Source organism: Carlito syrichta, unplaced genomic scaffold (genome assembly GCF_000164805.1).
Source record: "Carlito syrichta isolate Samal-C Ts95f unplaced genomic scaffold, Tarsius_syrichta-2.0.1 Scaffold123684, whole genome shotgun sequence".
NCBI lineage: Eukaryota > Metazoa > Chordata > Mammalia > Primates > Tarsiidae > Carlito > Carlito syrichta.
In genome coordinates, this window is record NW_007067780.1 from 160,496 (window position 1) to 182,348 (window position 21,853).

General features: G+C 37.6%; 1 protein-coding gene across 1 annotated transcript in view; it reads left to right on the plus strand.

Moving 5' to 3' along the window:
* RNF169 (ring finger protein 169) overlaps window positions 1-21,853 on the plus strand; it is a 69,847-nt gene that overhangs the window by 37,107 nt on the left and 10,887 nt on the right. The window contains exons 4-5 of the mRNA XM_021707738.1: window positions 3,855-4,001; window positions 9,514-9,632. Of these exons, the coding sequence (XP_021563413.1) occupies window positions 3,855-4,001; window positions 9,514-9,632 (266 nt within the window). The remainder of the gene's footprint in view (window positions 1-3,854; window positions 4,002-9,513; window positions 9,633-21,853) is intronic.

A 21,853-nucleotide genomic window follows, 5' to 3' on the forward strand; every position in this document is an offset into this window, starting at 1 on the left:
CCATCAAAAGAGGACTGGATTAAAAAAATGTGGTACATATACATGATGGAATACTACGCAGCCATAAAAAGAACAAAATCATGAATTTCCCAGCAATCTGGAAGGAACTAGAGTCTATAATACTGAGTGATCTCACAGAAACAAAGATCTGAGTATCACTTGTTCTCACTTATATAGTGGACCTTGAACATCTATCGTAATACTATAAGAAAAGGATTGATAGTGGTGGGAAACTGGGGGTTTAGGGAGGGGAAAGGAGGTGGGATTAACAGTAGTCAATATCTGTCTGGGGGGGGAGACACCTCTTATCAACAAGGGTGCCTGAACGAAGCATATTTGTATACCTAACCCTTAACTGTACCCCACAATATTAAAATAAAAAATACTGATTTAAAAAAAAAATAATGAGGGCAAAGTAAAGATATTTCAGGAAAAAAACTGATATTTTTGGTACTGTGGCTAAGTATGAGAGGAAAGTACAGAAGTCAATAGCTTTTCTCTAGTAATTAGCATTTGAAATGGGGGCAGGAAAAGGGATTCCATTTACAGTAGTGGGCAACTTCATTCTCCTTGGTGAGGCTCCTGCTGCTGACCACTCACTGTTAGCATCTCTGTTGTCACTGTTGCAGCCCCTACCATGGGAGCTTACTTGGCTTATAGAAGTCCATGTGACGGTTATTTAACACTTCATGGGGCACACTTTGGTCTTGAGATGCATTTCCTACAGTTTCATATTGTCCTTGTAATGAGCTATGTGCCAACTGCTTTGTATTGGTTTGTCTTTGCCTGTTATGCTACTCTGTCCTTAACTCCTGCTCCTCCCAAAAGTTTTTGTGCATAAGCCTTCTTTTCAGACTGCTCAGGCCCCTACAACAAAGAAGTATCTAGCCCAACATGTCAGTTGTGCTGAGGTTGAAAAACCCATTAATGCCAAAGACATGCTTTGAAGTCCACATTCTTCAATGTTTCATCTCTGTGACTTTGAGAAATAACCACTGAATCTAAATTTTTGTGTGTATAAAATGATAATGATAAATAGAGTCCTTAAGGATTAAATGAGATAAGCTTTGTAAACTTAATACCTAGAATTCAGTAAACAATAGTTATTGATATTTTTAATTCAAAGTTTATAATGTTAGTTTCTGATCCTTCCTTAGTCTTTTTTAGTATAAAATTTTTCCTAGAGACCAAGTTTTCAAATGCTTATAAATAACCACCAAAAATGGACAAAGTCAAAACAAAAAAACTTGTACAAAACCCCATATAGAAAGCACCAGCATGATTCATGTAGAGATTTAAATGGATACACAAGTTTTTCACTTTTGTAAACGTTTAGCTTTTGTAAAATTTTAGTCGATGATGGTCTGTTAGTAGTGACTCAACACTGCAATGAAGAGGTTGTTTTGCCAGCAGCAAAAGTCCATTGTCAAAAACTTTGAGAACAGCAATAACACTTATTAGGAGGCAGAAGGATACATTCTTAAACACTAGAAAAGCCAGAGAATGTAGTAAGTGTGAAAACATCATTAAGCACTGAACAAAATAACACTGAAATATGTAAAATGAGAAACCTAATATTGATTTTTCTTAAAATAGCAACATTTGTTTATGCTTATATTGGAGCGGCTATCCTGTTTGTTTGGGATGTTGAACAGCAGTACCTGGCCTTCACCCACTAGATGCCAGCAGCATACAGACTCCACTCCCCCAGTTGTGACAACCAAAAATGTTTCCAGACATTGCCAGATGTTCCCAGGGGAAGCAAAGTATTCCTTGGTTGAGAACTGCTAAGAGAGACCTAGATTTGCCTTCCAGCCCCAGGGCCTAGGGCTGTGTGAATTTGAACAAGTCACCTAACTCTTAAACTTTAGTTTTCTTAAGTGAGATAATGTATACATAGTGCTTAGCCTGGCACATGAGACATAGAGTTTGGTAAATGATAACAATTGTTATGATGCTAAAACCTATTATCTTTTGTGCAACTCTCTATCCTCTAAAAGTAAAATGCCCCCTGGTGTATGTAGCCTGAAGTCGAGTTGTTGAAAAAGAATTTCTCATCGATGATTTTCGAAAGCCATTAATTCTTTTATGTGGGCAGTTAGCACAGACTTTAGTTGTAGGTTTGCTTTTCTTTCCCTTGTGTTGAATTGGACAGAGTTGGTAGTGAGTTATTTTATTTGAATGTCTTCCTGGCATAGTATTGTGTATGGTGTTCCTTGCATATTTATAACCTCATGCATTAATATTTTAAAGAGCAGTTCATGTTTACAGGAATCAGACCTATAGAAATTGGAAAGATAGGACTGAGACTTTATTGTTGTTTATTGTTATTGTGCTTTTTTTGAACCCTGTGGCAGTAACCTATCAAAAATATTTGTTTTTTAGCTTTTTTCCTACAAGAACGATTAAACATATTAGTAGCCTATAATTGCTTCGATGTACATTACCTCCTTTAAATTTTATTAAAACTGGCTAGGCACAGTGGCTCACACCTGTGATCTCAGCATTTTGGGAGGCGGAGGCAGGAGGATTGCTGGAGGCTAGGAGTTTGAGATCAACCTGACCAACATAGCAAGACCCTTTCTCTACAAAAAATAAAATAAAAATTAGTTGGGTTTGTGTGCACACCTGTAGTCCCAGCTATTCAGGAGACTGCGGCATCAAGAGTTACTTGAGCCCAGGAATTTGAGGCTACAGTGAGCTATGACTGCACCACTGTACTCCAGACTGCTGACACAGTGAGACTCTGTCAAAATAAATAAATAAATGAATATATATTTTATTGAAACCCTAGGCAGAGAATAAAGTATAAAGGAGCTCTTGATGTACTCTAAGTGAACAGCAAGAAACTATGTTAAATACTGTTATATTGTTATCTCATATATTCCTTACAGCAGTATCTGCAAAGGAATTAACAGTATCCCTATTTTGGAGGCAAGCAAATGATGGCTTATCTGCCTAAGATCACCCAGATATTTATTCCAAAGCCCATACTATTTTCTTTCTTTTTTTTCTTTTTTTGAGTTGGAGTCTCACTCTGTCGCCCAGACTGGAGTGCAGTGGCCGCTCCTGGCCACCGCAGTCTCGACCTGCTGGGCTCCGGCTATCTTTCCGCCTCATCCTTCCAGGTAGCTGGAACTACAGGTGTGCGCTACCACGCCCGGCTTATTTTTTGATTTATTGTAGAGATGAAGTCTTGCCAAGTTGCCCAGGCGGGTCTCAAACCTGCGGGCTCAGGCAATCCACTCACCTCAGCCTCCCAAAGGCACGGGATTACAGGCTGAGCCACCAAGCCCGGCTCATACTATTTTCATAATGCCATGCTACCTCACAAAATAAAGAGTATATGCCTTTGCCTTACATTTCTTTGTAGACTATGTATCTTGAACTCTCCTGTGACCACAGGATAAGAGCATAAATGTGGGACATTGGAACTAAGTTATTCTTTGTGTTGCCGTGAGGCCTAGCTCAGCTTCCTGCGCTTTCTGGACATCTCTGCTCTTTTCCTGGCCCAGTGAAGTTACATCTGGTTTATGGAAATAGGGAAAGTTTTTAGGTTCAGCCTTTTTTGACTATGTAAATAAACGTTATTTTTTGATGTGTATTTTCGTAGCTCTTATGGTTTCATATTGCTCAAGAATACAGAGCAGTAAATCTTAAGACATGAAGTATATGTTTGGCAAAAGCCAAGTAAAAGCAGATTTACTTAAAAATCAAGAGGGGTCTATATCTGATAAGAAAACATCTCAGATCTGCCATATGATCTGTTTGTTCTAATAGCCTACAGAATAAAAGATGTTTTTAAGTCTAGAATTGCCTAAAACTCTATGGTCTCTGTATAATTTATATTTTAGCTGAGAGAAGAAAAATTACAAGAGGAAAAAACTTCTGAAGATCAAATCCACAAGCTCTTACCAGAGGATACAGAAACAGGGAAGAGGAAAATGGATGAACAGAAAAAAAGAGATGAGCCATTAGTACTGAAAACAAATCTGGAGCGTGTAAGTAAATCACCTCTTTGGTGGTCATCTGCCTCAAAAATCAGTAACTAGCCCAGGTGACAGGGATCTGAAAGTCCTATGTTGGTGAATTATGAAAACAGTCATTGACTGTGCAGCTTAAGAGTAGTAAAGAACTTAGCATTCTAAGTTGAGATGAGAGCTGGAGAAAAAAATTTTTGAATGGAACAGTGAGACTTGGGGGATGATTAAGGAACAGTGGGGAAAATGAGTGAGGGAAAAACCTAGTACAGTATATTACTTGTGATAAATTTTCTACACATATTGTCATTTTGATCTGTGTGTTATTTGACATTTAAGCTTTGTACATCTTATATCCTCTACTAGATTTCCTTAAAGCTTGTATTTTACTTGCCTTTACTTTTTGAAATGCTCTAAGCAGCAGAGTGCTAGATATAAGGTAGGGTTAGATATTTAGTCTAAACTTAATTTAATTAGACTTCTAATTGGGCCAAATCTTGCCTGATTTTTTAAATTACTTATTTGCCAAATAACTTACTAGAAAAGGTTGTAAGCTGTGTATTCAATCTGATATAAGAAAGCACTTTTGGAACACCCACTAATTACACCTAAACAAATGATTATAATTGAGTTTTATTTCTTTAATAAGTCATATTGGATTGGATATCTATTGTTTACTGCATGTACTTAACATATCTTGAGAGTCTTCTCTTTTTTATTTTGTGATTCAGGCTTGTTAGTATTTCAGATTATCTTTCTAGTTAACTGAAATTGATAAAGCCTTACAATATATAAAGATAGGCAACATAGCAGAGTAGAAAAAAAAAATCTCTGGGCAAAAAGTTTGATTTTAGACAGGTTCCAGCACTGTAGCCAATTCTATAACTTTGACCAGATTACTTAAATTCTTTGTGCTTTGGTTTAATTTTTGCAAAGGCATTTTTCTTGAATTTAAGATGGAAATTCTTTAAGCTTATTTGGAACTGTAGTATTTGCTGAATGCCACATGCATATGGGAGCTTCTGATTCCAGCTATAAAATAATAGTATTTGTTATTATTTAATTATTATTAAAACAGCGACTTATATTCCTTAGGATTTCAACCTTCTAAAAGATTCAGTTTAACAGGCATTTGTACAGGAGGAACCACAACGGGCAAAGACTGCTACTGGAGAGGATATAATTTATCTAGAAAGGCAAGAATAAGATATATGGATATAGTATGTCTTCTGTCTGGTGGTTCCAGCTTTGGCTTCTAAAGGCTGCAGCTCTGCCTCTTCACCCCAACAATACTGCCCATTAGGGACCTCAGGCAAAACAACCTAGAAGAGCCTTTCTTCTTAGGACAAACTAGCCTTATACAGAAAGCTCACCCTTGATGGTCCTTTGATAGAACTTGCCGTTCCTGGCCTTGTCAGATCCAGATTCTCTAAGAACTGATCTGTAATATTAAATCATGTCAAGACTGAGAAATTACTCTAATTATGACTTATGAACACTTCAAGTTTTAGATTTTTGCCTTTTTTTCCGTTTGCTTTTATATGTTTGAGGACTTTCACTTGTCTCTAATTTTGCTTTAAACATATCTTAAGGTTTTTGGTGTTGAGCAAATAATTTCATTTAGTTTACCCAAGGCTACATGCAAATCGACACTCAAGAGAATCTTAAATTGTCTCAGCTAAAGGATTGTTTTTTTATATGAGGAGTATTATGATTAGAACTAGATGGATCATTTCATTCTCCTGTCCCCAAACTTTAATGACCCCCTTTTCCTGTGAAATTAAGTGAGAACTCTTCACCCCAACATTCAGATCCTTCCTTATTATGGTTCAAGTTCATCTTTCCATCCTTGCTTATACCTCAAAACTCTAGGGAATATGTATGTGTTTTCCCCAGATATATACTCTGTGCTTTCATCAAGGTCTTTGCTTTTGCGTTTTTATCTCACTGAAATGCCACCCAGTTTACCTGTTGAAAGGCTATTCATCACTCCATGTCCCCCTCAAAAGCTGTCATGTTCATAGACCCTATAGGGATTCCTCATCCTTACTTTGTAACTTTTATAGAATTAGTTCATTCTCCTTACCTTATGGTTTTAGTGTTTGTGTTTCTCTGCTAGATTATAAGCTTGCTAAGTATAGGAAATATCTTCCCTATTTTAAAATCTCCTGTAGTACCTTGCGTGTCACAAGTGTTTGATACATGTTTATGGAACTGAATTTGAATGGAGGGAGGAAGGCACATACTCTAGAAGCAGTGGTTATATCATGTTATTTTTTCAGAATCGAAATAAAATGGGCACAGGCAAAACAACACGGAAGAACCCAACCTTGATACAGAGAGCTCACCCTTCAGCATGGTCCTTCATAGAAGGAACCTGCTGTTCCTGGTCTTGTCAGATCCAGACTCTCTAAGAACTGATCTGTAATATTAAATCATGTCAAGACTGGGAAATTACTCTAATTATGACTTACAACGTGTTGTACATTTGCTACAATAATAATTTGAATTGTTGGAAAACAGTTAAATATAGCAGTTACAATTACACTAAAGATTATAAAGCAAAAAGTGAAAAGTCACTTGCCACACAACCTAGGTATAATTCCTATAAACATTTTAGTAAATATCCTTGCAGACTTCTTTCCTAAGTGCATATAAATACACACTATATATTGTTTTTCTTTTCAGAAAATGCAAATTAGTGTACATACTGTTTTATAACCTGTTTTTCATTAACATAAATCATGATGTTTTCCCCTTTAAATAAAGAATCCGCACCATTATTTAGTGACTCCTAGTATTCTTAACTATATAATTTATTTAACTAGTCTCCTTGATATTTTGCTGTCTTGAACACTACTGTGATGAAGTCCACTTTTCTCATTAATTCCTTAGAATAAATAACTAGAAGTGGAGTGACTAGGTCAAAGGTAGTGTTCTTTTTAACACTTTTGGTATTTATTACTCAGTTACCCTCCAGAAAGTTTGTGTGTAATTATACTCCCACCAGCAGTACATGAGAGTACTAAACTAATTTCCTCATACCATGCCAACTTGGTATTATTACTCTTTTAAATGTTTTAGGTACAACTTTTTTTTAGATTTCACTTCAGTGATTTCATTTTGGCATGCTTTGTACTATTTTAGGAATTCATAGTGCTATAGGCTTATTTCTATTAAAGGTGAAAGATGAGAGGCATTTTCCTGTCATATGATTCTAGGTCTTGTGGAAATAGAAGTGTAGAGGGGTGGAATGGCTTTTGTCTAAATAATTACTTATTTATTTGTAATAATATAATTTTTTCAGTAATTAAAAGGAATTTGGCATATCTCTGTATAAATCTTAAGCATTTTCTGAAAACATTAATAGTATTTCAATTAAAACAAATAAAATTATCTTATTGAGCATTTATTACTTATTAGCTAATGTACTAGGTGCTTTTAATGTTTTATCACAATCTCTATTGTAGACAGAGAAATCTTTATTTTATAGATGGGGAAACTGAGGCTTAGAAAGATAAAGCAACTAACCCATAAGGACAATGATAGCTAAGTAACAGAGCTGGGATTTAAACATTCCTTTACTTGGTACTTAAATTATTTTGAAGAGAAGCTTAAATAGACAGAAATTGCCATTATTTTTCCCCTGTTGAGTCTATAGGTATCAAAGCTATTTCTTTTTTCCTAGATTTGAGAAGAGAATATTATATAAAATTTGATAATGGGTTACTGCTATTAAAGGTTCTCCACTGAATATTTTATACAACAGAGTTCTCTCTAAGGAATGAAATCCTACAAAGTTGAAAGACCTCTCTGTTTGTTTCTTTGTTTTGAGACAGGGTCTTGCTCTGTCATCCAGGCTGAAGTGCGGTGGCACGATCTTAGCTCACTGCAGCCTCAAACACATGGGCTCACACCATCCTTCCACCTCAGCCTCCTCGTCTAGTATTATAGGCCATGTCACCATACCTGACTTTTTTTTTTTCCTTGTAGAGACTGGTTCTCACTATGTTGCCCAGGCTGGAGGCCTTTCTGTAAATTATAATTCTTCAAAACTCTCTCCAAAGGCCAACTGTTAGGAAATATAGCCTATTGTGTGTCTGTGCCTGTCAGCCTAGAGAATAATGAAGCATTTGAGGAATGCAGGGTACTCTGAGCCATAGGATGCCTTACATGCCTAAGTCTACAGCTTTTACTTTGATAATAATTTGATTATTAGATAACTGGCTAATCCTTAAATGATTAGACATTTTTTATTTACTATACAATGGTATTGGGAGTTATTTTAAAAAATGATAACTTGCTCTCACAGAGCTTATTGTGTAAAGTACAAGGCAGTTTGATTATTTGCTACCCATTAAAAGAAAAAGACTCTCATATTGAGTAATGAGGCAGAACTTCATTATATGGCGTGTAAAAGGCATATCTAAAAGACTTTTCAAATGTAAGTTTAAAAACTCTAAAAAGGGACTTCAAAGTAAAATGATGATAAATGAGTGTGTATAAACAAGATGGAAAAAACTAATTCTAGGGAAATTTGGAATCTTGCAGAAAGTAACATTTGAGATGACTCTGAAAGGCCAATGAGTATTTTATAGGCAGAGAATGAATGCAGATAGGGAATTTTAGGCAAAGGGAATAGCATGTCCAAAAGAATAGAGGTTTTGAAAAAGACTGTGGTACATATAAAGAGTAAAAAGTCATTTGACCATACTAGAGCTCAAGAAGTTCCATGTGTGGGAACTGGTGGGGGAAAAACCAAGAGAGTTGGCTGGGTCTAGTTTGTGAAGGTTATTGTTTAGGTTGAGGTGTTCGGCCTTTATCCTGAAGTCACCAAGAGCTCAGCAAAGAACTGATAGAAATCTGTGTGCTGAAAAAATAATTCTTAGTAGGATGGAGGGTATTAGAGGGAAGAAAGCCTGAACAAAATGAGATCAGTAAGTAGATGGTTGCAGTAGTCCAGGAAGAACATGAGGAGACTCTGCAGTAAGGCAATGATAATGAATATAAATGGGGAGAGTTAGATCTGAGACATTTTAGGAGTAGATAGAGTGGAAATGGCATAGAGACAACTGGAAACTACTGCTCTTAATTTAAGAACGACCTTCAACCATTATTAATCTGTATTCCTGGGCAAAATAACTACTCTGAGCCTCAGTTTGCTATCTGTAAAAGACCAATAATAATCCCTGCTTTTAATAAACAGTAAATGAAATAAAATATTTAGAAGTGTTAGGTACCCCAAACCTCTATTTAATTGTTATTATGAATTAGAAGTAAGGGAAAGAAGAGAGTCAAACATAGCATTGAGTTTTCTAGATGGGTTGGTGGTCGGGCTTAGACAAAACAAATAATGTGATTTTGGATATATTGAGTTTGATCTACATTTGAGGTTGGGATCACCAGGAGGCAGTTGGAAGTGTAAAATGGAACTCAGAAGTGGCATAGAGAACGAGAGATTTGAAACTATACCTAGGGTAGAGTCCGTGGGAAGCCCAAATGGACAGTGTTGTCTCTCTTGTCTCCCTGCCAGTGTCCTGCACGTCTGTCAGACTCAGAGAATGAAGAACCTTCTCGAGGCCAGATGACACAGACACATCGCTCAGCATTTGTTTCCAAGAACAACTCCTACGGCTTAGCTTTCCTGGCAGGGTAAGAGACAGATGCTGAATTTAGTCAGGTGTCTTTCATTTGGGGGTATGAGACAAAAGGGACTGGGGAGGTATTTGTTGTGTCTGCTGTGAGGAAGCCGGAAGGCGAGAAAAGAGGTGGGAGCTGCTTTTCAAATACGGATTAGGGTGAAAGGGCTGACCTGAATTTTTAAAGAAAAGTAATATTTACTCATTTCTGGCATCCTCAGGGTGGAATTGTGCTAACTGCTCTGCTACAAAGTGTGAACCTTTTGTCCTGGAGGAAACAATAAAGTCTTCGTCGCTCTGACAATGTTCCCGGACTTTCCCTCTGGACTTTAACACTGTTCGTAGGAAGGGTGGCTGTTGTTGACTTTCCTTTCAGTGCATAGACCTAAAATATATCTCCATGGGTTTCTAAAGGGCAAATTGAAAAGTTTTCTTTCTTTCGTTCTCTCTCTCTTTTTTTTTTTTTTTTGGAGTCAGAATCTTACCTGTTGCCCAGGCTGAAGTGCAGTGGCATGATCGTGGCTCACTGCAACCTCGACTTCCTGGGCTCAAGCAGTTCTCCTGTCCCGGTTACCTGAATAGCTGGGACTACAGGCATGTACCACCACGCTTGGCTAATTTTTTTTTTTTTTTGTAGAGATAGGGACTCGCTATATTGCCAAGGATGATCTTGAACTCCTGGCCTCCCACCTCAACCTCCAAAGTATTGGGATTACAAGCATGAGCCACTGCACCCAGCCTAAACTGAAAAGTTTTAAAGCACCTTGTCAAGGAATCTGTTGATCCTTTAGACTTTACACACTGTGGGGAGGAAATGAGGGAGGAATTGGATGGATGCTGGGTACTAGAGGGATAATGAAGGGCTAAATGGAAGAGAAGGGAAGAAGAAATGAAGGAAGAAATCATTCATTCATTCAACAGACATTTTGTGAATAGCTACTACAGGTCATGCTCAGTTTTAATATACACATGCAAAGATATAGTCTTCACCCCAATTTATTGTCTTTATTTTTTTATTTTTAGAGACAGGGTCTCAGTCACCCAGGCTGGAGTGCAGTGGTATGATCAGCTCACTGCAGCTTCAAACTCCTGGGCTCAAGTGATCCTCCCACCTCGGCCTCCTGAGTAGTTAGGACTACAGACATGCACCACTACACCTACCTAGCTTTTAAAATGTTTCCCAGGTTAGTCTTGAACTCCTGGCCTCACATGATCTTCCTGTCTTGGCCTCCCAAAGTGCTGGGATTACAGGCATGAGCCACCTAGTCTTGCCTGTAGTTCACTGTTTTTTTTTTTTTTTTTAAAGCTAGCATTGCTCATCCTTATCCCTAGGGTTCAGCTTCTCCTTTCTGCCAGCACTATGTGGTAGATCTCTCTTTTTTGCTGCCCCATGTCTGGATCCCTTCTATCCTGAGACTTTTACTGCTGGTCACCCATAAAAACAACAAAAAGAAGCTCCCAAAGTCAAAGACTTTTATAAAATATTTATTGTGATCCTGGATGTAGTTTTTATTTCAGAATCCTTTTTGTTCTTTTGGAGCAGTCTGATCTTCCTGTTATTTCAAGAGAGTAAAATTCACTAAATCTCTCTTTCCCTTAAATGTCTTCCCTTCTCTAGATAATGGCAGCTCCTTCTCCAAGAAGGCCTCTCCCAGAATATTTATTCACTAATTTGACATTTGTTGAATAGCCACTTAGGCTTGATTGATGTAATCAGGACCCAGTAAGTAAGCGTGTCCTTTCCATTTGTGATGAAGATGGAACTCTTGCATTGTGTGTATGAACTTGAATTATAGATGCCTTCTAAGCTAAAAAATTCAAGATTTCTTGACTAAGAATTGTTAGTTCCTAATTGGTATGTATTTTCCCTCCATTTATAGCAGATGTATTTTAATGATTATAAGAAGGATCTACTGGAAAGATCAAATTATTTATTCTAACCAAGTTACAATATTTCCCGAAGCCAATAAATGTTGCTCTATGAAATCTGTGATTAATTAATATCTCATAATTTAAAATGACTTGTAAAAAAGGAAATGATTTTAAAATTCAAATATGATACCAAGGGAAAACTGCCCTACTTAGTTGTAGTAGATACTGAATGGGTGAATTACTTATCCAATTCTAGTTTCTACTCTTATACTCTTATAATTCTTTTTTTTTTTTTGAGTTGGAGTCTCACTCTGTTGCTCAGGCTGGAGTGCAGTGGCATGCTCACCACCACCCCAGTGTTGACCTGCTGGGCACCGGCAATTCTTCTGCTTCAGCCTTCCAAGTAGCCAGAACTACAGGCGTGTACTACCACACCTGGCTAATTTTTTGATTTATTGTAGAGATGAGGTCCCGCCAAATCTCCCAGGCTGTTCTTGAACCTGTGGGCTCAGGCAATCTGCTCACCCCAGCCTCCCAAAGTGCAGGGATTACAGGCTTGAGCCACCACGCCCAGGCATAATTCACTTTTTTAAAGGGGTCAGGTAACAGGTTAGTATGTTATTACTTAGAAATGCCCAGCAAGGAACTTAGAAAATTCTTTTCTAATGAGCAGAATTGCAAAGCCTATACAAAGGAGTGTGCTTTTGACTTCAAGTGGCTCTGTAACATCTGTTGTATATCCTCTTTTCCTGCTCCTAGCCCATCCTTGTTTTTACCCTACACCATTGAGCCACAGTGGGACTATTTATAGGAAAATCTTCACTTAAGATTTTACTATTAAGAAATGCTTGCTTGATAGTAGACATTTCTAGATTTCAGAGCTCATTTTCTTTCAAACATCCAAGGTTGTGGGCTGAGTTCAATTATTAGTATAGTTATTTAAAACAATTAATTGGATTTAGTTGATAAAGCTTTCTTTTCTATGAAATAATTTGCTGATGTCACGGAAACCTTAGGTTGCAAAATCAGTTATGGTAGTACTGTGACTTGCATCTCTTATTTAGAACATGTTTAGATAAGAAGACATTAAGTTTCAGTATAAAATTATATTTAGGAAGACAATATAGAACTGTTAGTGCTGACAATGAGATATAGCATATGGATATATTTAAAAAGAATTAGCATGGTGATGATTGCACAATGTAACTATACACTTAAAAATAGTTAAAATGGTAAATGTATGTAGCCTTGTTTATAGTTTTTGAATATTTCAAATGCATTTTTTTCTTTTAAGCAAACAAACGAATAGGTTTTCTCTGTAAGTTCCTCTCCTAAAGAGAGTTCATATATAAAAGCTTCTAAAGGTTTTACAACTGTATTTGAATCAAATGAATACACCATTTGTTTTTGTTACTTACTTTGTAAATCTTTCTTTTTTTTTGAGTTGGAGTCTCACTCTGTCGCCCAGACTGGAGTGCAGTGGCCGCTCCTGGCCACCGCAGCCTCGACCTGCTGGGCTCTGGCGATCCTTCCACCTCAGCCTTCCAAGTAGCTGGAACTATAGGCACGCGCTACCACACCCGTCTAATTTTTTTGATTTATTGTAGAGATGAGGTCTCACCAAGTTGCTCAGGCAGGTCTCGAACCCGCGGGCTCAGGCAATCCACTCACCTCAGCCTCCCAAGGTGCAGGATTACAAGCTGAGCCACCGAGCCCGGCTGTAAATCTTTCTTAAAAGCACAAAATTATGGAGGTAAGGGTGAATAGGCATGACTGATGGGATGATTATTTTGGAAGGAATGCATCAGTAGGTTCTGGCTGTGAGTCTTACCAACAGGTAAACTTATTTTCATTTGAAAAAAATCAAAGAGGGTTTTGCAGCCATATTAATGAGGTTATACATTCCTTTGAAATTGAATCTTCTTTCAGATAGGCAGATAGAATAATAGTTAAAGTGTTTCTAAATTAATCACAAAATAGACATTAATTGAAAACAACTAATTTGAACCATAAGTAGGATATATAACTGTAAAGTTAAACTTTTATTTAAAATATCTGAAAAATGTTTCAATTAATTAACTACTTTATTAATTATTTAAAAAAATATGTCCCTTCATTTCTCATTTCCCTCTTTCCCACCAGAATCAAACTAAAAACATGGTTGTAAATATTTCGTATAGCTTAGCCTGGAAAAACTTTCTCTTTTTTGAGCTAAGTGTCTTTTCTTTTTCCTAAGAACTCTGTGTCCAGTTGCAATTTCCTCTTTCCTTTAGCTATCAGGGAGTTTAGGATTAGGACAGTTTTCAATTCAGTCACCATAGCTTGGCAACATGGCCTATAATTAAAAAAATAATAATTTTTGTTGTACCTTTCTTACATTTATTATTTAATGTGGTCTTTATTCTCCATGAAGGCTTCCTCTTTATGTGTTTTTACTGTAAATCACTCGCATTCTTCTTGGAAATAGAGTATACCCATACAAAGAAATATAATCAAACAAGTCATCCTATTTTCAGTTAAAAAAAAAAAAAAAGTGATGCAGTAACACCAGTAATGCCATTTCATACAAAAATTATATCTTAAGTAAATGGTGCCCAGCAAGATTTCTGGCCATGATTAGCCTTCAGTGACTGCTGTTGCTGCTGCTATTGTGTTATCTTCTTTTAGAACATGTACCTTAGAGCCGAAAAAGACCTTAAGTATTATCTTATTCAACCCTTTTGTTTTGTAGATGAAGATTAATGAAGATTAATTTGGTAACCATAGCTTACCAAATCTTGGACTGCTGGAATAGTAGGAAACTGAGTTAAAACTGAGGTTTCTTGACTCTTAGTTTACTGTTCTTTCTACTATACTCCATATCATCTTATAGATCCTTGTGCTCCTCCTGCTCATCTTTTCCACTAGACTTTAAACTCCTTGAAGGCAAGGATAGCATCTTGTTCACTACTTTACTTGCAGTTCTCAGTATTGTGTCCAATACTTAGTAGAGCCTTCATAAATATCTGTGGAATGTTTGAATAAGACAGACCTTGTGCTGGTGGGTAGGTTAAACTGGGTCTTTGTGAGAACTGATTGTCAACACAACATAGGGGTCTTGGAGGAAGAGCTCTTGGAACTTTGGAGGCACAGACTGACTGATGCTTGTTTTTTAAATTAGATTCCATAAGATTAATATGGGATTTATGGGGAGATCTAGTGACCACATTGATAAAACTTTTATATTATGAAGTTGCTTTTAGCCTTCTATTGTATTAGCAATAGCTCATGCTGATACTTTTTACAGATTCTATGAAAGAAAGATCTGTGTCTTACTGAGTGAAAATTATCCATAGCTACATCATTTAGTTTTCTAATGTCCAGATACTTTGAAGGCTGAATCTGATGGTTCAGAGTGTGGCAATTTGAGAAGCCTAAGTGGCTGTGTTTTCCGTAAAGTGTGTGTATAAGGAGAGATTCAGACATACTGACAGACTCAGTGGTATTAAACACATATCCAGTCAATGTTGGAGTGAATTAAAATGTGAAGGCCGGGCTTGGTGGCTCAGCCTGTAATCCCAGCACTCTGGGAGGCCGAGGTGAGTGGACTGCCCAAGCCTGCAGGTTTGAGACCTGCCTGGGCAACTTGGGGAGACCTTGTCTCTACAATACATCAAAAATTAGCCGGGTGTGGTAGCGCGCGCCTGTAGTTCCGGCTACTTGGAAGGCTGAGGTGGAAGGATCGCTGAAGCCTAGCAGGTTGAGGCTGTGGTGGCCGGGAGCATGCCACTGCCCTCCAGCCTGGGCGACAGAGTGAGACTCCAACTTAAAAAAAAATTGTGAAGACCTTCTGGGAAGAAATATGTCCCTCTTCCTTAAAATTCACAAATGCAACACAGAAGCTTTCTGATAACAGAAACCAAGCCCACACATAAGTGATATGATATTGTAAGACTAGCTTCAGGATTGATGAAAGGAAGCAAATCCAGAGAGGTAAGGGGTGGGGCTTTAAGGAAGAAGTAGCCTTGATAACTTTTTGAGTAAAATCAGTTGGCCTCCTTTGTCTCATCTATATAAAATGCAAGTTGTTATGCCCTACTTACTAGCTGGGCAGGGGCATTTACTCAGTAATTTCTCAAGATTCTTTCTACCTTGAAAGTGGAACTGACTAGAAGTGGCTTAAAGTAGAATTTTGAAGGATGGAGGAAATGAGGCCAGGGCATGAGAAGAAAAAGGTGGGGGCAGTTAGGAAGTTCCACGAAAGTCTAAAGATTCAGTTTAGCAAGCTGTTTGTGGGAACAGCCAAACAGTGATCCAAGGGAGAGGAGACAGAGAAAAAAATGAAGCAGTAAGTTTAAAGAAACAGCAAGGCTTGATAATATTGATGGTGTCATGGGCAAGGGGTGTGTGTGTGTGTGTTTGTGTTTTGGGAGAGGAATAAAGGAATTGGAACAAATCAACCTAGTTATTAAGCCTGTTTTTTGTCTGTTTGTTTGTTTGGTTGGTTTTTGTTTTTTTGAGTTGGGTGTCTCACTCTGTCACCCAGGCTGGAGTGTAGTGGCATGATCTCAGCTCATCATACCCTCGAACTCCTGTGCTCAGGCCATCCTTCTGTCTTAGTCTTCTGTAGTCTTTCCTGGGATTACAGGTACACGCATGCCCAGCTAATTTTTAAAAATGTTTTTGTAGAGATGAGATCTGGCTATGTTGCCCAGGCTGGTCTCGAACTCCTGAGTTCAGGCATTCCTCCCACCCTGGTCCCCCAAAGTACTGGGAATTACAAGTGTGAGCTTCTGCACCTGGCCAAGCCTGGTTATTAATCAAACACATCTTATTAAAAGTAATGAAATAGGCTGGGCACGGTGGCTCAAGCCTGTAATTCCAGCACTTTGGGAGACCAAGGTGAGAGGATTCCCGGAGTCCAGGGGTTCGAGACCCAGCCTGGGCAGCTTGGTGAGAACTCATCTCTACGATAAATCAAAAAATTAGCTGGGCATGGTGGTGCGTGTCTGTAATTCCAGCTACTTGGTTGGCTGAGGTGGAAGGATCATCTGAGCCCCGCAGATTGAGGCTGCAGTGGTTGTGAGCATGCCACTACACTCCAGCCTGGGCGACAGAATGAGAAATCAACTCAAAAAAAAAAAAAAGAAATTAAATATGGTTGAACAAGGAAGATAGCTTAAGGAGAAGCAATGTGGAGCTTAAGTAGAGTGGCAGGTTTTAGAGGTGTCAGTAATATCTTCGTCATTTTAGAACATAGTTTTCAGAAAGGCCTGGAGAAGTGCAATGAGGGGTAGTGTCAGGGGAACTAGCCTTTTCTCAGTGCTTCCTGGTGTTTCCTACCAAGTATTTCATTTCCTTTAGTTTTCATACAAGCCTGCGAAATTTGTCATATTTCCATTTTACGGCTAAGGAAATTGCATTTCAAAAGGGTTAAGTAACTCACCCAAGAATCCCTCAACTTAGTAGAGTGACAGTGATGGACCTGGGTCTCTCTTAATTCCAAATCTATGTTCTTTCTGTCAAACCACTGTTAGAACTCTGACAAAATGCGCTGCACTTGAATTGTTGTCTTGAAATTATCTATCTTTGTAATAAAAGACTGCTTTCCTTCTGTTTTTTGTAAATAATTGATACTCTGCAATTTTCCAAAAAGATACAAAGTTGCTACAGAGTAGGGTAATAAGCTGTCCAGTTATTTTGCTATTTGAGGAGACTCAAATCCTTTGTCATGATGCTAGGCTTTTTGGACTAGAGCTATGGAAACAAGTGTTTCCATTCATCAGCAAAAGAATACTAGAATTTGTCCTGAATAAGTAAATATATAGAGACATCAGGTAGATTAGTAGTTGCTTAGGGCTAGAGGGGTGAGGGTTTGAGGACAGCTAAAGGGTACAGGGTTCCTTTTTAAGGTAATGGAAATGTTCTAAAGTTGATTTTAGTGATGGTTAAATAACTGTGGATATGCTAAAAACCGTTAAATTGTACACTTAAAACAAATTTTTAAAATACTAATATAGGCAAGGCAGATAGCTAAGATCATAAGTGTACAAGGGAAGGTTGTAACAAAATCTCACCCATTTCTGGGCACGTGGAAACTGCTCCAAGTCCTAAGGAAGCTTCTGGTTTCACTCAAGTGGATGTGTATAGAAGGGCACGGGGGGGAGGGTCCTTCAGGATAGAGACTGGGGTGAAAGTTCTCTCTGGCCTTTAACTTCCTAGAGGGATTCAGCTCTGCCAGACCTAAGAGTATGATTAAGAAAATGGTATGGTATAGGTATGTGAGAGACAGAGAGAGAGAGTAATGAGCAAGCAATTGAGGACATGAGCCAATGTTTTATATCGTGTATTACCATTTGAAACCCTTTAAGCAGTATTTTATAATTTTTATAAGCATTAAATCTGCTAGCTTTCCAGCTGCATGTTTATACTGACTACCCCTGCTTTTCTTTGTTTGTAAGGCAGACTCATTGCGGATGTGGGTATTTTTAGCCCAACTAGACATCCCAGAAACCATCTGGTCTCTTAGTGGAAATTTTAAGCCAGTTGCTTTTCAGACAATGCTGACTTCTTTTGTTTATGACTTCATTATGTGTTCAGATAGAGAGTGTCCCTAGATGTGTTGGGCCTATTCTATGACAGAGTAGAGCAGAATTTTAGATCATGATGCTGTGGTGGAAAGAGCACAGGCCTTAGAATCATAGCGATACTATGAGTTTAAATATTTGCTTTAGCTATGTGACCACAGAAAGATCACTTCTCTTATTTCTCTGTCTATAAATTGGTGATTATGATGCTTATGTCATAGAGTTTCTATATGGATTAAATGAGATACAGTATATTTAAAACACTTAGCACAGTGCCTAACATGTAATATATCCCTAATAAATGTTGGCGTTTTCATTTTTTCTTTAAGGGAGAGAGAGAGGCACTTCTGCACATATTTTTATTTATTTGTAAGAAATTTATTGAATATGTCCACTGTGTGGCAGATACTGCATTAGGGTTTATAGATACAAAAATGGATGTACACAAAAGAGAGATGGATAGTTGCCTCCCCCATTTTTTTCAGCACTTTCAATACTAAGAACATTATGAAGTTTACTGCTTTTGACAATTCTGAACCAGCACTTTGAAGACTCTTTACCTGACCAAATGCTACAATAACAACATTCATATTATATTATGTTTTCTACAGTGTCGTTACATTCATAATTTTAGTGACTCTTAGTATCAGAATTTATACTCCATATTGGTAAAAGTACTAGTAGCTTGGGCTTAAACACAATGCCACAGTAATAAAACACCTTATTGCCCTATAATTTAATTACATCTCATCCTGTATCTTAAAAGATATTTCACCTGATCATGTCAGCAAAAATGGCAGAGTAGAGACTCCAAAAGCCCATCCCCCCCACAAAAGCAATAATAAATTGGTAAAAACAATGAAAATCACTGTTGAAATTCTGAAACTAGTGAAAAGTGTGCAGTGTATAACTGAATGCTTAATCAAGAAAAAAACACCCAAATCCTGGCATTTAATGAACGCTCTGTCAAATCACTAACTAACCACTAGGCTAACAGAACAGATGCTTCATTGAACAAAAATAGACTTTACAAAATCAGTTTAAAAAAGTCACTGAACAAACAGCTACAACATACAATAACAATAAACCTAGGGGAGGGGAGAGATTTTGTTTTCATGGTTGTCACATTATAATGTTCAAAGTGTTTTGTTTTCAACAAAAAATTACAAGGCATGATAAGAAATGAAACTGGCCAGGCTTGGTGGATCAGCCTGCAATCACTTTGCACTTTGGGAGGCCAAGGAGAGTAGATTGCCTGAGCCCGCAGGTTCAAGACCAATTCGGGCAATTTGGCAAGACCTTGTCTCTACAATAGATAAAAAATTAGCCGGATGTGGTAGCATGCACCTGTAGTTCCAGCTACTTGGAAGGCTAAGGTGGAAGGATTGCTGGAGCCCAGCAGATCAACACTGGAGTGGCTGTGAGTATGGCACAGCACTTCAACCTGGATGACAGAGTGAGACTCTAGCTCAAAAAAAACAAAACAATAAACTATGACCCATACACAGAAAAAAGGAAAGAAAGAAACTGCTAGAAAGTGTCCTAAAGGAAGCCCAAACATTTGACATTCTTGACATAGACTTCAAATCATATGCTCATGGTCTAAAGAAAACTATGGACAAATAATTAAAAGAAACCATGAGAACAATATCTCAACAAATAGTATCAATAAAGAGATAGAAATGATAAAAAGGAACCAAATAGAAATTCTTGACCTGGAAAGTAAAATGCCTGAAAGAACAGATTTGAGCAGGCAGGAGAATCAACTAATTTGAAGATAAATCAATTGAGATGATCAAATCTGAGCACAAAAAGAAGAATGAAGAAAAATGAACAGAGCCTAAGGAATCTGTGGGACATCATTAAGTGTCCCAACATATACAAAATGGGAGTCCCAGGAGGAGAGAGAGAGAGAGAAAGAACATTTGAAGAAATAATGGCCAACACTAACCAAATTTGGTGAAAGACAGAAGCCTGCACATCCAAAAAGCTCAATATAATTCCAAAGTAGGATAAAGACTCCTACAAAGATATTTGCACAAGACACATTAAAATCAAATTGTTTAAAGACAGAAAAATAGTGGAAGACAGCAGGAGAATTTACTTACCAATGATCCTCAATAAGATTAACAGCTGATTTCGTGTCAGAAATCAAAAGCAAAAGGGCAATAGTATGACATATTTAAAGTGCTGAAAGAAAACACAAAACCTGGCCACCAAGAATTTTATACCCAGCAAAACTGTCAGTCAAAATTAAGGCAAAATTAAAATTTTTCCAGAAAAAAAACAGAGAGTTTGTCATTAGCCAACCTGTATACAAGAAATACTAAAAGAAATTCTTCACTGAAATGAAAGGACACTTTCTTCAACAATACACAAAAAATAAAGAACTCCAGTAAAGTAAATAAAGTACATAAGTACATATAAAAATCAGGATTAATGATTCTTGATGTGTAACTCCTTTTTTAAAGTAATTTAAGCTGGTGATAGTGGCTCATTCTTGTAATCCCAGTACTTTGGAAGGCCAAGGTGGCAGGATTACTTGAGGCCAGGAGTTCAAGACTAGCTTGGGCAACACAGCAAGACCCTGTTTTTACAAAAAATAAAAGAATTAGCCAGGCATGGTGGTACATGCCTGTAATCCAAGCTACCTAGGAGACTGAGGTAAGAAAGATTGCTTGAGCCCAGGAGTTCGAGGTTGTACTGAGCCATGATCATGCCACTACACTCTAGCCTGGGTAACAGAGCAAGACCCTATCTCTAAAAAAATAAAAATAGGCCAGGCTCAGTGGCTCAGCTTGAAATCCCAGCACTTTGAAAGGCTGAGGCAAGTGGATTGCCTGAGCCTGCGGGTTCAAGACCAGCCCGGGCAACTTGGTAAAAACTCATCTCTACAAGAAATCAAAAATTAGCTGGGCATCATAATGTGCACCTGTAGTTCCAGCTGCTGGGAAGGCTGAGGTGGAGGGATCACCAGAGCTCAGTGGGTCAACACTGGGGTGACTGTGAGCATGCCGCTGCACTCCAGCCTGGGTGACAGAGTGAGACTCCAACTCAAAATAAATAAATAAATAAATAAATAAGTAAGTAAAAATAAAATTAAGAAGACAACTATATAAAATAATGATTACAAATCTGTGTTGATAAGCACACAATATATAAAGATGTAATTTGTGAAAATAACAGCAAAATAGAGGGACAGTTATGTAGGAGCAAAGTTTTGTATGCTATTGACACTGGGTCAGTATTAATTTGAAATAGATTGTTATAAATTAAAATGTTAATATTAATTATCAGGGCAACTTAGTGGGATAACCACTAAAAAAATAAAAAGCACACATAGTAGAAGATGTAAGAAGGGACTCAAAATGGAACACTGGGAAATATCTAATACAAAAGACACACTAGTGGTGGAAATGGGAACAAGAAAGGTACAAGCATGCCTCAGAGAATTGCAGGTTCAGTTCTAGACCACTGCAATAAAGCAAATATTACAGTAACGTAAATATCACAGTAAAGCAAGTCACACAGACTTTTTGGTTTCCCAGTGCATATAAAAGTTATACTTACACTATACTCTAGTCTGTTAAGTATGCAATAGCATTGTATCTAAAAACACGATGTACATACCTTAATTAAAAAATACTTTGTTGCTCAAAATGCTGATGATTTACTGAGGCTTCAGTGAGTCATTATCTTTGTTGGTGGAGGGTTTTGCCTTAATGCTGATGGCTGCTGACTGATCAGGGTAGTGATTAAAGGTTGGGGTGACAGTGGCAATTTCTTTTTTTTTTTT